This window comes from Tympanuchus pallidicinctus, unplaced genomic scaffold (assembly GCF_026119805.1).
Source record: "Tympanuchus pallidicinctus isolate F22 unplaced genomic scaffold, pur_lepc_1.0 scaffold5, whole genome shotgun sequence".
In the NCBI taxonomy this organism is placed as follows: Eukaryota; Metazoa; Chordata; class Aves; order Galliformes; family Phasianidae; genus Tympanuchus; species Tympanuchus pallidicinctus.
Window position 1 is genome coordinate 57,910,358 of NW_026294769.1, and position 15,741 is coordinate 57,926,098.

General features: G+C 37.8%; 1 protein-coding gene across 2 annotated transcripts in view; it reads left to right on the plus strand.

Moving 5' to 3' along the window:
- ZFPM2 (zinc finger protein, FOG family member 2) overlaps nt 1-15,741 on the plus strand; it is a 304,584-nt gene that overhangs the window by 283,598 nt on the left and 5,245 nt on the right. For both annotated transcript variants that reach the window (XM_052703760.1, XM_052703761.1), the window contains 2 exons: nt 9,923-10,129; nt 14,225-14,449. In XM_052703760.1, coding sequence (XP_052559720.1) covers nt 9,923-10,129; nt 14,225-14,449 — 432 coding nt within the window. The remainder of the gene's footprint in view (nt 1-9,922; nt 10,130-14,224; nt 14,450-15,741) is intronic.

Genomic DNA, 15,741 nt, shown 5'->3' on the forward strand with positions numbered 1-15,741 from the left:
GGACCCTTGTACTGAAACAGTAACAGGTCTCATAGCTGATATTTATTTTTCACTTTGTTTTTCCATTCCATCTGTCCTTCTGTTTAATGTGTTTATTTCCCTTACAAATGCAACCTATCAATCCAGCTCCCTCTGCATAATCCTTCCTCCCACTCAGGTAGCTGTGCCATTCATTCTTCATTTGCCCAGGAGCAAGAAATGAGCCCTGTAGTCGCAGGTGCAAGACACAGAAAATCCATGGATAAGATGTAGCATGCTCTGTTTTCTCTGTACGAAAGAGGCGCCATGAAAGCCTGTCTATTGTCCCATTTAATCAGCTCGGTTTTTCATACACTCTGCTCTCACAAAATAACTCCGAAAAGACAATCCACAGGCGTGATTGGGTTTGTAAGGCTACAAAAAGGTCACCTTACAGCTGTGCTGTTCAGGAAGCAGGGACTGTCGGAATGTACGCCTCCAAAGCACAGCTTCACTTTGGTCAAGTGTTTCAGCAATCAGGTTTTTTTCTCTCTCTCAAACCTGGTGCATCCACAAAAGCTGCAAGGGCAGCGGGTGCCACCTGAGAGTGTCTCCTGGGAAGCTCTTTGCAGAGCGCCCATTCACCAACCCTGTAAAAAGCAAAAGGTGAGATGAGCTTGCTGCCACCATAAGTCCTGGCGCCTCTGCTGCAGTGATGTGTGCAGCACTACCAACAAGGGTTTATTGGGTTAGGTTTTTTTCAAACTGTTTATCATTTCCTTTCTTAAGGATAAGTTGTGAAATAACTCTCAAATGAGATCCCAATTAAAATGGAAAGAAAAAAAAAAAGAAGTGTAGTACAGTACAGAATTCAAAGCAGAGGGTTTTGAAAAAGAAAGAATTTAAAAAGACCGAAATTGCTAAACTTGTGAAAGAACTTCAACTTCCTTGTTTGAGTTTATGCTGATTAAAGAAGTATAACGGGTTTAGCATTTGTGGCAGGCTATTTAATTTCAACCTCTGAGCAGCAGACTTAACTTCTTGTGATGTGGGAGGATATTACCGTTTTCAGTTTCATTCCGTAAGTATTGCCAGTTGTGCCAAACATTTAATAGTTTTACACCGTGGACTGTCGTCCACCAGGAACTGATATCACCTAAGACTTTTTAGAGCCATCTAATAGAAAGATATGTATTCACTCTGATTAGCCCAGGATTTGAACGAAGGTCCCAGAAGAGATATATAAGCCTCTTAAATGCATAGAACTTCTAAGGATATGGGTTTAACTGTCTCCCCCTGTGGTAAATAAGCTGTGACAGCTCTATCAGGGGGGAAAATGGCAAATAAAATTACCACATTATTTTCCTGTGAATATTTTCAGAAGACTAATCTATTTTGCTTCTTTCCCTAACAGAACTCTGTTGAGTGTTATGCCTGGACATTTAATTGGAGGAAACAAACAGAAATCCTCAAACTAACAAAAACAAACCGGGCAACAGTGGAAAAATAAGAGGTCACATCTCAGTTTTTGTTATACTCCCTGCTCTTCAGGAGCAGTGTACTTCATTTAAGAATCAAGCTTTTGGCAGCGTTAATTACAGAGCTACTGGAATACAGATTGGGGTGGTAGTTATAGACACACTGCAACAAGGGAAAATCTACCACTTACTGACACAGGGTTGGCAGTTCATTCCAATAGGACTGACAAGTTCCTTTAATATTTCCCTTTTTATCTTTACCAGCTATCTGATGGATTTAACTATAACATATATATATACGTTTGTATATACACACATATATATGTAAATCACAGGCAGGTTTAATTATAAAGTTGTCTGTTTGGATAAAAAACACTGAACCTGAATCAGCATATGACTAAGCTGAAGCCAGCCTCCATGCAAGCAGACTCAGGTGCAAGAGTAAGAGTTATATTCTTAGGGAGTATTTTCCTTCCCTATTTCTGGTCAGACATTTTCTATCTCAAATTGCAGGGATTTTAGAGCTGCCTTCAATTTGGCAAGTGCCTTTAAGCAGAGTATTCTTCTGTTCTGAGAAATATCATTCCTGGAGTTCTTTTATTTTGCAGTTCGTTCACTGAGTGAAAAATGAAGTAGGCTTCCTATTCCATGTAGAAATAAAAAATAGCAAAAATGGCATCTACTCTTGTTTGTCAACTGTACTGGTTTAATTTTATAGATTTTACATTTTTTGCAGTCACTGCACTGCTGGCTTATAATATGCAGTAGGTTGTTAAAATTAAAGGTCAAGCATCTTTTGGCATTCTTTTTGATTAGTAAGCAAAGAAAAATGGTAAAAGATGTTGGCAAATCTCTCATTAATCTCAATACAGAACTAAAACTAAATTTTTAAGAGTTTGAGAATTCTGAATTTTCAGGGATGATTTTTGAGACACTTTGTAGAGACATGTTTGGAAGCCTGGCATTAAAATACATGAATGGCAAAAATGCTGGGCAAAGTATATATTTTGTGTACGCCAGTGAAAAATGTGAGGAATTATTTAGCAACTAGAAAGACTGCTCACAAAATGCTTTTGATTTATTGCTGTATATACTGCAGATCCATATCACTTATTCTTACATTATTTTATTCAAAAACTTGTATGAACCATGAGTTGGCATGTTGTAGAATCCTGAAAAGGCATTAATCAACCTAAGTAAACAAGTGCATAGATCTATCTAACAACTATGAAGTAGTTAATAAATTTTTAGCAATTTTATTTTAGAAAAAAAAAGGTCTAAAAGAGTAGTGCTTAATTATCTGGACTCCTCTGTGCTGGGCTCTCTTTTGATTGTATTAATGAAGCAGCTGGCCCATTGTTTCTCTTTAATTCCTCTATTGTTTTAAGAATATGTCACAGCTCTTTATTCTTTTATCAGGTGCTGTGCAGGAGGATCCACACAATACCTCATATTCCTACTGTATTTGCCAGTGCACAAAGAAACCTCCAAAGCATTTTTCAAAGAAGGGGCACACATAATTTATAAGTTCTTTTCCTTGTACCTCTCTACTGTCAAAAATTTCAACAGTATTGGATTTGAATTCATTCTAATTTTTTGTTAAACAATGTGTCTACATATAGATATATGTACTTTGTTCATGTCAAAATTGAGATCTGCCCAATAAGTTGTGCTGCACTGAAATGGCATTCATTATGCTGAGTAGTCCGAACCCCATGAGTGAGAAGCAAGTGGAACCCAAATATGAAGATTCCATCCTATTGTGGAGTGCTCATTCTGCTTAAATGCTTAACCTGTGCAACAAAGGAGAAAAGACAGTAAATTAACTCTAACGCCCACTACCATTACTAAAATGCATCGTTTTTAAAAATTGGAATATTTCATTGGGAAAGTTTAATTCAGTTGATGATGCCTGGAAGTCACTAAAAGGAACACAGTCTGTTGTTTAAATAAATTCTGATGGTCTTTTGACCCCGCTTGCAAAAAGATGTGTAGACAGGAAATGGGTTGTTATGTTGTAGCAGCAACACAATCAAATCTATTAAGCACAAATTTTACTATGCCAAAGCAGTACTTTTGAATTAACTGACACTGCAGATTGGCTTTAATAGATACTGCCATTTATTTCCTAAACCTGTATGAAAGATGTATGCTATTTCTGGGTCAAAAATCTGAACTCAAATGGTTCAGCAAGGAAAACTGGCTGAGAATGGAAAACTGGAAATGCATTTAGATATAGGTTTAGATCATCTTTGTTCTTTTTAATCTATGGAAAAATACCAGCACTTCGTTCCACAAAACAGCTGTGCTCAATGAAAACATTGCTTTTACAACTTTTTAGCAATTGCTTTTTGCTAAGTCACCTTTCCTAAAAGCAGGGGTGTGAATCAGGAGGGTTTATGGTTGTGTTCATTTTGAAGCTGTTTCCTTCTTGTAGAATTAATATGGCAGTCGGCCCTTAAATCTTTTTTTTTTAGGCAATAATCCGTACACAGTTAGCCTGTAAGATCTGCAAAAAGTATGTTAAAAAATGAAACCTGCTGTCAGAAGGCTCACTGTGCTGAGTTCTGTGTTTCACTGGAGCTGTTGTAGAGTTCCGAGGATCAAAAAAGGATGGAGGTCCATTGCTTGAGTTTATCTTCAGAGCAAATTACTGATTGCAAATAAGTATATATAAGAACAAAAGAAGTATATATTGTTTAACAAAAATCCCCAGAGTAGGAGTAAAAATGAAGGCCTGTTTTAAGAAAGCAAATTCCTATTGTACTGTAGACATTTGTCCAACATAAAATAAAGTTTTGTATTAGCATGCATATCTATCACCACAGTACTCTTCATTCTGTATACAGAAGATAGAGTATTACTGCATCGAAATATGATTTAATTGGTTCAATTTATGATATATTTTTTGTACTGTGTGTGGTTCCGTATCTTGATGAGCCCAGATGTAGTTGCGCTTGTGGTTTACAGCATCCCATTTCTTGCATTTTATTATTTTTACAAAGCAAATGTCTATCAATCATAGAGATAAATTAGAAAAAATTGTGCAAACATGACACATTGCCAAGATTTTTCCAACATGCTATATAATTATTAACCTGATTTTTGCCATTGAAAGAAGCCATGAATTACAGATAGCATGGATGAAGTTAAATGCTTTTATATTAGATCTATTTTGCTTATACAGTATTCTATAGGTATGACCATACAATATAATTGAAGCTTTGTCAGCTCTGTAGCCTAGCAACAGATAATACTGTTAGGTTACTGAATTGCTCCTGGTTGACAAGTAGGGAGTATTTTTGTGTTTATCATGTTTGCTAATGATGGGATCCTTTCCAAAAGGCTTGTCTTAATCTTAATTAGAGTTTATCAGCAGAGGTCTGCATGACATTGTGCAGACACTGATTTCATAAATAATAAAAAGTGCAAGTGAAAAATTTGGCAGGAGAAGAAGATATTTAAGACCACTGATTCTTGTAAGAGCAGCATGAATTTCCAAAATGTAATCAAGTTTGAACTGTGACTCTATTCTTTATTATCAAAACTTGCAGTACACTCCACTGCAGTTTTGACAGCAATTATGAGTATGATTTATAAGCTTCCTGTTAGGAACCAGATCTGTTTGCACAAGAATCTTGATCATAAACATTACAAAGAACAGTAAGTCCACAGTTTTTCAGGGACATCAGGACCTTGCGTTTTCCTTTGCATAGAAAGATTTTTATTTTTTTTAATTTAAGATTGTGTGTTTTTGTTTTTGTTTTGTTTTTTTTTTTTCCAAGCAGCAAAAATGTTTGCTGTGAAAGATGCAGATGGAGAATCCTGAAATAACCTCTCCATTTTGTGGAAACTCTGAAGGTATCAGATAGCTGCTTCAGTGCCTGATGTCATTTGATAAAGAACTTATGCCAATGCAATTGGAATGTAATTTTTTGCTCTAGCTTGCACAATATGATATTTTTATTTTCCAAACTTTCTGTGATTAAGTGAGCATTTCTCATTCCTTTCAATGTGAGCTAGAAAAGGACTTGAAATAAATACATAAACAGTGTTTACAGACATTTTTATTCTTTTCTTCTGGCTTACATGCCTGTATTACATAATAGGTAAATTTCCTTAACTGATTTAACTACAGATATAAAACAATATGTTGAAGACTTAAGAAGCTTTTATTTTCAGTTCCACAGGCAGAACTAGACTTGCATAGAATAGCTTTCCATTGTCACAAAGCCTTCTGATTTTTCAAAACCTTCCCTTCTGCAATAAGAGTGAAATTTCTTAACCCACAGTGTAAAACAAGTAAGACCCTGTACAATATAGATAGATGACAGGTGTCCCCACTAAGGACAAGAAAGGGGCTGCAAAAATTTTGAGCAATCATCTTTCTATCTTCTTCTCCATTTCCATCTATATTTAGCAAAGGCTATTTATAGACATCCTTATTATCCTTTTAAAATCCCTGATTAACAGTGTTCTTTGTTTTATCAAAAGATGATGTGCTCTTGAGATAGCACTGCGTAAACGCTGGTTATGTTTTAGATTCGAAAAATGTTGGTGGGAAGCAAAAATCTCTTTTCCTGTTTTGTAACCTGCACCAGTAAGGAAGCTCTGATCCCTAAAAAGAGTCTCTAGACAGCATAATTCATATGATAATCACAAATGGAACTTCCTATTATATTTAGAAGCCTGTGTGAAGTTCTCTGCATTCCATTTTTCTGACTGTACCATATAAGTCCCAGAATTTCCTTCCAATCTGCATGCATATGGTGTGTATGAGGGCAGCATATTTGCATTAGGGGGATTGAAGTCATGTGTGTGCCTTTCAAAACCCCCCCTTTCAGAGCCTTACCCCTGCTACCAGAAGGGAATAGAGAAATGGATAGAGGGGCTGTTCTGCATCCTGTTGCCATGGATGAATCATAGAATCATAGAATGGTTTGGGCTGGAAGGGACCTTTAAGATCACCTAGTTCCAACCCCCCTGCTATAGGCTGGAAGATCTCCCTGTAGACCAGGTTGCTCAAAGCCCCATCCAGCCTGGCCTTGAATGCTTCCAGGGAGGGGGCATTCACCACCTTGCTGGGCAACCTGTTCTAGTGTCTCACCACCCTCACAGTAAAGAATTTCTTCCTAATATGTAGTCTAAATCTACCATCTTCAATTTAAAGACATTTCCCCTTATCCTGTTGCTACATGCCCTTAGAAAAAGGCCTTCCACTGCTTTCCTGTAGGCTCTCTTCAGGTACTGGAAGGCCGTTATAACGTATCCTCTTCTCCCCGCTAAAGAGCCCCAGCACTCTCTACCTGTCCTTGTAGGGGAGTATACTCCAGCCCTCTGATTATCTCTGTGGCTCTCCTCCGGACCTGCTTCAGCAACTCAATCTCCTTCTTGTTTTGGGGGCTCCAGAATTGGATGCAGTGCTCCAGGTGGGGTCTCACAAGAGCAGAGTAGAGAGGCAGAATCACCTCCCTTGACCTGCTGGTCACACTTCTCTTGGTGCAACCCTGGATACATTGGCCTTCTGGGATGCAGGCACACATTGCTGGCTCACTTTGAATCTGTCGTCAGCTGACACTCCCAAATCCTTCTCTACAGGGCTGCTCTCAAGCCATTCTCCACCCATCTTGTATCTGTGATTGGAATTGCCCCAACCCAGGTGCAGAACCTTGTACTTGTCCTTGTTGAACTTCATGAGGTTGGCATGGGCCCACCTCTCAAGCCTGTCCACGTCCCTCTGGATAGTATATGTTTCCTCTAGCATGTCAACTGCACCACTCAGTTTAGTGTCATCTGCCAACTTGCTGAGGATGCACTGGATTTCACAGTCCATGTCACCTACAAAGATGCTAAATAACACCAGTCCCAACACTGATCACTGAGGAACGCCATTCATCACTGACTCCACTTGGACATTGAGCCGCTGCCCACACTTCTCTGAGCATGACCATCCAGCCAATTCCTTATCCAGCAAGTGGTCCATCCATCAAATCCATTCTTCTCCAATTTTGCAACCAAGATGTCATGCAAAACAGTGTCACAGAAGTGATACACTTCATTTTGAACAGCTGCAAGCGTACATCATTTGGGGGATCCTCTTACATCTAACTTAACAATATATTATGTATTGTTGAATGCATAGTCATATGTCACAATCACTTAAATGCCCCATTTTCTATAGAGAGAAAATCTTGAGAATCACTATGAAATACTTAGATCTGAATTACACTGAGCCAGAGGTTTATATTCAGTACAGAAGTGTATTAAATTTCCATAGCTCTGTTTCCTTTAATAAGCTAAGCTAGAGATTGCTGTGCTCCTGAAGCTGTCGCCCATTCTGTGCAGCTGTATGTGCTGTAGGTATATCAACTCTGGTTCTGAGTGAAGAAGGCAGCAGGGCCCTCTGCCTGCCTCAGCTGTCCATTTTTTCTGCTGCTGGATGTGAGTCAACACCCCGAGGAGCTCCAGTGCTAGGAGACTGAGTCAGCCTCTTAGTCTGATCCAGACTGATTACAGCTGGAGACCCAGTAATCAACTACACTGTTGTGTTTGGTTTTTTTCCTCCCCCAAGGGTACGACATGTCGAGATGTTTGCTTGGATAGAGTCTCAGTTGGTTCTTCTGCATTGGCTCATTTTTATTTTACTAAGGAATCCAGGGAATAATACATTGTAGAAAAAGCTTTTATTCTCTGTTAAAATAAACTGAAACATTTTCATTATTTCATCCTCCACATATAACTAAAAGTGCATATTAGTAATGGAAATCCTCTTTTCTCTTAGAAAATAAATTCTGGTGTTTACAGTGGGAGAGCCCAGTTTTGTGTTCTGAAATTGCAGTGTGCATCATGTCCTTTATTTACGAGTCTAGTTAAGTATGCCGTAGGAATTGAACCTGGTTCTCCCTTGAACAGGTTTTATACCAGTTTAACTCCAGAGGCTTCTACTTCAGATTTACTCCTCCCTTGTATGAGACAATGAGTCAGACTGCACTCTTCAGATGTTTGAATTACAATTTGGTCATTAGAATTCTGCATCTGTAGACATTTATCTTCACACTTCATCTTTATATTCTCTAGAGGAAATTACTCGGATTTGCACCATTTAATGCTGTAATTTTTGGATGGTAGTGCACAGGATGCTTTGGTCCCATAACAGTAAATTTTGTATAGACTTTGGAACCATCTCCAACTGCTGTATTACCAAAGGGTGAATACAAAGACATTTTTCTGCTTTGAAACTTTTACACCACTTTGAGCTCTGGAAGCTTAGCTTTACTTTTCCACTGAAACACACTGTCACTGATGGTGTTTTGTTTGCTCATCTTTGAAAGCTAATAGACTGGTTTAATTAATTGTCCAAGATTTCTCTAAAACAATGTCCTAATTCTTCCATTTAGCTGTGGCATATCATACGCTGTTGTTATCTCCTCTACCAGATTTTTGCAACAAGTTGTTTTAAAACTATAATCTCTTTGAGGGGAAAAAAATGAAGTGCAGCTGAAAAGGCAGTTATGCCGAAAGATAAACACAGCAATATTACTTATCAAAACGAGTACAGTTTTTGCTTGCCTAATGAATACAACATATAGCTTTTTCTATATATACAAAACCTGAGGAAAAAAAAAGCTTTATAACATATAAAGTATGCAACATTATTTCAGGCATAACTGTATTGGATATGTATCTAGGCCTGAGAGTGTAGATAACACAATATAAGTGCTTTGCCTGTCTAAACATGTTAAATAAATGAGCATTCACTATCGCATTCAAATACATTAGTAGATGTACTCGCATAGTTAATTTTCCTTTTAATGCACTACACGTGACATTTGCAGCACAGAACTGTGGTGTATCTTACTGTCTGATGAAAGTTCTTCCACCTCCCTCCCCTTTTAAACAAACCTTTATTTGAATAAGCCTTTATGAAACAGATCTTTGGCATATCTTCTTTTCAGGAAGTTCAGTCAGTGTAAGCAAAGATAAAGCAGTCATGTTACGAAGAGTATTACATAAGGGAAGATTTTTTTAGTGAAAGATGGTAGCAAGAATAAGGGAAGGGAAGTACACCCTTAAGAGGAAATCTGATGACTTTCTTGCAGCTGTTTAATTGGTTTTATTGTGCTGTGATTTGATATTCAAAGCAAAACAAACTGAGAGTGATGACAAAATATACAGGATATTTGATGAAAAATAATGTGCCATGTAAGCAGAACAGTGCCATATAAAATATTTTCACCTTGATTTTTATAATGCTGAAATACATAATCATGCTGCAAATCATTAGGAAAAATATCCCCAAATTGTATTCTTATACATTGAAAAATCTCAAAGAAAGATGGTAAGTTTGTTTGCCTGTTTCTATTGAACAGATCTTCAAAATTAAAAATAAAATAAAATAAAATAAACGTAAAGATATGGCAGTGATGTTTTATGTCCTGCAATCTGATACCATCAATTAAATCTTTCTTCTTTTATGTTTCCTGTAGGAGGGCAGCTCTGGTGTACCACAACCAAGGCCATCTCAGAGGGTGAAGAGCTGATTGCCTTTGTTGTGGATTTTGACTCAAGGCTGCAAGCTGCTAGTCAGATGACTCTTACAGAAGGGATGTATCCTGCCCGCCTGCTTGACTCAATACAATTGCTCCCCCAACAAGCTGCAATGGCATCTATTTTGCCTACGGCTATTGTGAACAGTAAGTGTTGAATGCTATTTCTGGCTTTGTTTAAAAAGAGCAATATTTTAAAGAATGTAAGAAGAACTAATACAGCAACAGTGAATTGAAGACCATAGAAACCACACAACTTCAGACACACAGCTCAAAGCCTATGTTGGATCCTGCATCATCTCAGATGCACTCACAGACACAAGAGGAGAAAGAAAAGTTCTTTGGCAGATGAGGTCACCCAGCATCTGACTTGCCCTCGTGCGACAGTCCTGTGATCTGTTCCCAGAGGTGACAGAATGAGAAACTGTTTAAAAAGCAGATAAGATAGGCCTGGTAACTCTCAAAATCCAGCCTTTGCTTCTCTAGTCAGCTTGGTGCTTACTGTTGCAGCATAATTCACAATACTCAATGGATTGGAATAAGTCTTTTCAGTTTCAAAATCCAACAGCCGTCATTACTTACAGCATCCCTGATTTATTGTGGTATCTTTGTTCAGTGTTGCTACCCAAGAATGTTTTTAGTCCTCTGCACATCAGTTGACCCTATCATGGACATAGTATAATATGTAATTAAGTGCTGTCCTTGCCGAGGAGATACATTGGCACACAGTGAGTTCCTGAACTGGCACAGTTCAGCTTGGATGTTCTGCTTGTTAAATTTCATTTCTTTAACTTCTCCTTATTACTGCTTTTTACTTTTCTGCAGCCCTGGTATCTCCTCCTCCTCACCAAGAACTTTTCAAAGATTTAATGTTAGCAGAATCCCCACCAATAGTCATTCAGACCTATTGCACATAGCTTTCAGTAATTTTTTTGCAAGTCTGTCCATGTAGACCTTGTACTATAACACTTCCCTATGCTTTTTGTGCTTTGCAAGTACTGTGATTAGAGACAGTGAACTACTGAACACAGTATTTCAAATGTGAGTGAACCTGAGTCCCACAGACACATGATTTGCCACTCAGGTTCACACTGAACAATTCTGTCTTGAGTAGTCACACCTTCTTCAAAATTTTCAGACAGGATTAAACAAAATATCTGTGGTGACACCTTTCGAGTTGGCAACAATTTCAATCACTTTAGCTAGGGATGTTCATTTTTACTCTAGGAATGGGGATGTTGTTAGATAATATCTCTATTCACAGAACAATTAACATGGTACAGGATCTTTCCAAAAGGCGGTGTTGGGAGCCCCTTAGATGGACCAACAAATTACCATTGTTTATAGCCAACAGCTGCACAGAAACCACCAAGGAAGGAATTACCTAGTGTAGAGGGCAAATACTCATTTACATTGTTGGAAATGAGGATATGATTTTGTGCAAATTCTGTCAAGGCTCACTCAGGCTTTGGCAAAGGCATTCGCATTCTACAGCACTGAATTGCTGCAAGCACCTTTGTTGCCCTTACTGCCTTCTACAGAGCCCTGGAAAGCAGCACTGATGATTGCTACCCCTGCTGCTGAGAGGAATTTGTGTATGTTTATTGTGGATCAGCTCTTGCCATGTGGGCTCAGCAGTAACTCGTGGTAACCTCAGTAGGATTAACAACTAGAGTTCTGAAGGAAGTAAATATCACTGTCCAGAACTTTCTGCCTCTTCCTCTGACCAGGTTGTGTTTCCACATTTCCATGTTGAGGTGATGAAATTCAGCTTCTTCAATAAGTCTCAAGTCAGGCATAAGTTCAACAATATCCTGAATGCACATCTAGTTCTGCAGTGAGGCATCTTAGAGATTCTGTTTTCAGATCTCTAAACAAAAAATCAATTTCCATAAAAAAGTGGATGTTGTGGAATTCTATTGTTTGTGTTCTTTTCTTTTTAAATGTTTCTTAACATTTCCTGTGTAAAAATCAGAATATCACCTTGGCTTATTCAGCTTGAACTTGAATGTTTTGTCTTCTGAACTGATCTAATGAAATATTTTGAAAGTATCTCTTGAAACAAATTGAAATATTTTGCTTTGGAAGAATTTAAACATTAACTCAGAGTGACTTTCTATTTTTCATTGCTTTCAGGATGTAATAGTTTTAGATCCTTTTCCTATACAGTATTCTCTCTGGAATTCCACTCACAGGAAATAAAGATAGTTGCAGACAAATTCTTTAAGATAATCAGAAAGTTCAATTCTGTGATAGAATCAAATTAATTCAAAGTGAACATTCTTCCAGTAATAAGAATTTGCTAATTTGGAGTTCTAATTTGGACTTTCTGTTCTAAGGAAGCCTCAGTGATTCAACTTTTTTGAACTATTTGAGGCCAAAAACAAATGGTGGAATGTCAACCTTCCAATAAGATGGATGTTTCAAATGCTGTATCAGTAATGTTTTAATAGTTGTATCTTAAATACTAACAGCTCCATTAAATGTTTGTGTCTTAAAGTCACAGTTATTCAGTGGCAAAGGGAAAAATAGAAACTGGTAGTGGTGAAAAATTTTACAAAAATTCATGAGCAGAAAAATAAGCAAGCATTAAGAGTTGTAATGATAGAAGCAAACCGGGCAACATAATTTTTGGCTGCTTTTATAGACAAACAAAGGACTCATCCATTTAATTGTTTGGTGTCTTCAACTTTGCCCAAAGGAACTAGAACAAAGCAGCTACCCTATACCCATCAATACTTGAAATTGAACATGATAGTGAACTACATCATTGGCTACATATGTTTTAATAGATCAAAGCCAAAACTTTCAAAGGTGGAAGTGTCAAGCAAATTAGGAATTTTCAGAGCAGCCAACTGTTCTTCAAGGCTAAATCAAAATCATAAGTAGCTTTTTGTGTGAGAGGTTAAGTGAGGGTTTTGATGTTGACCAAAGTGGCTCTGTTTTGATGTTGACTACAGTTGCCCGTTCTCTGATCCAGTGGTCATCAGGCACAGTCTGGCTACACTCATACTTTTATCCTCTCCTAGTCCCAAAAACAGGAGAGATGCAACCAGAACTGCTGCGGGGAGTGATCATGGCCTATGGTAACTCCCAAACTGTATCCAGGAATGGGGAAAATGCTAACGACTTAAGCCAAAAGTGTGGTATGAACCATCCTCATGTTTTAACAGTATAAAAAAGAAGCACCAGTGCTTCAGTCTGGACCTTAACACTCTTTACTTTATTAGTATAGATGTACCCTAACAGGCTAGGATTTCTCCCTTGTTCTTACTGATAGGAAAACTGGTTCAGCTTTTGTAAAGATGAAATAGGTCTTTTATCCTTCACAGACAAATACACAAAATGTTCTATGTGGGTATCCTTCTGACAGGATATTAACAACTATATGTCTGTCAGTTTTGTGTAAATACACAGCATTCTTTGTTACTCTTCATGTGAGTAAAGTATGTAGCCTCCAGTGCATGATCAAGTTATCTACTCCCTCTGCTGCTGGGAAGCACTCTGTGCAACCTCTCTATTGTCTCTATCTCAGAGAGGATGCTGACACTTCAGGATAAAGACAATGAGAAACTGCATTATTCTTAGCAAATAACTCTTTTGAATTGCAAAAAGTGGAACAGTTACAATTTACCAACAATAAGAGGACAAAATACGTTGGGAATTTCAACTTCTAGCTTTAATAACAAGAAGCCAGAAAATAAACCTTCTGCTTAGTATAACACTACATTAAATGCTGCGGGACCTAAAAGAAACAATCTAGTCTGGCCTCCAGGATATCAAAGCAACAGGATTTTACAGCAGTAACTGAACAAAGGTTGTAAAAGCACTCATTCTTTAGAATGATCTCCAATTAGCACTCAAAAATTGCTATGCTGACTTATACAGGCGCACACAAAAAAGCATGATTGACAGATATTACATGTTGAGCGATGAAGTGTAGGAAATACAGCTTATTTTTGAATTGTTACTGTATATTCACATTATACAACTTCAGTTTTAAATAATTGTATGCCTAAAGCCTCTAGCTTAATTAATATTAATTATATTTATATTTTACAAGAAACAACTGTCTTCTATGTCCAGCAAACGACATTTTAATAAACCTATGGATCTGCTTTAAGTATTTTATTAAATAAGCATGTCTTTAGTGGGGAAGCAATGGGAATTAATCCTGCTGTGTTAATTGGTTGGCACTGCGTGCCCCATGACTAACCTGCACCTGGTTATATTTGCTTGCAGAGGACATATTCCCTTGCAAATCCTGTGGCATTTGGTATCGAAGCGAGCGGAATCTGCAGGCCCACCTTATGTACTACTGCAGTGGGAGGCAAAGAGAGGGGCCTCAGCTGTCAGAGGAGAGTGAAGATAGTGCTCAACAGATATCCAGTGTCTGCCCCTTTCCACAGTGCACCAAAAGTTTTTCTAACGCAAGAGCTCTGGAAATGCACCTAAATTCTCACAGTGGTAAGTGCCATATTTTGCTGTATCACCTCCTAGATTAACCTATTTGTAGAATTATTCCCTATAAGTCTGCAGTTGAACAGTGTGTCTCCACCTATATTCTGCAGCAAACACTTTTCTCAGGTGGAATTTCTTTGTTTTACTTTGTTCCTCTTTTAAATGCTGTCTGTTTCTTAATGTGTATATGCACACACAGACAGCATTTCTTTACTAGCAAAGCTAAGTTCAGGTATGCAAATACATTTAGACTGCTGATGCTTGGTTTCTGAAAGAACTGATCAATTACTTCAGGATTTCTTTCACCAGATGTGGATCTCCTAGATCTCAATCTTTACTTCCCTATTTCGAATCTCAGTGGAGAGAGGCATATCACCTTCCTTCTGAAATGAGATCTTGGGGTCCTATAGAAGACTTCTTATTTCAAGGAAAAAGGCTTTATGGAGTAGGATTAGCAACTCTTTGTATGCTTTTCTCAGAGCATTTATTTCATAAAAACTTCTTTTCTTCTTTTTCATAAAAATATTTCTTTTCCTCCTTACAAATGCAAAATGGGGATATTATTTTCTTTCTCCATGTTGCTAAAATGATAATACTAGATTAATGAAAAGTAAGACTACAAAATTCTTGAGATTAAAAATCTGGAACTCAGCAGGAATCTTATCTCCCTCCTTGAAGGTCCTTTGAGTGTGCTGCTTGAATTTGTTTTGAATTAGGTCTGGGACTGCAGGCTTTGAATCTGCAGAGCATTTTGCTCCGGAGTTTCCATTTGCACACAAAATCTGCAAATAAGAAAGACTTCAATGTCAGGATTGGGTATCTTGTTTTTCTTGTGTGCAGAGGTGTGTCTGGACAGAAAAAAGGGCCCAAGAGTGCATAGCGATCCTCCTGTTAAATATGTGAAATACAACTGATGGTAATGTATGCTTTATTCACAGAAGAAAGCCTGGTTCAGCTTCAGTGATAGAAATCACAGAGAAGTGGAAGTCTGCTGCACGGACTTAGAAAGATGAAAAATGTTCCTCTGATACTTGGGGGAATTACAAATCTGGAAGGCATCATCAGTTGGGGCTTTTTGGCTTTTTTACTCTAGAGATGTCATGGAGTTTTCTTTTCAAATTACAATTTCCTTATTTGAAAGGAAATGCATAGCGGTGTTGGAAGATATTTTTCAGTTTACAAAAGTTAGACTAATTACCATACCACCTTACCACCTCAATTCTGTCCCAGTGTATGTACATTAGTATTTAACTGGAAAATTTAGCACAAGAAACACAACATCAGATCTTCAGCATTGC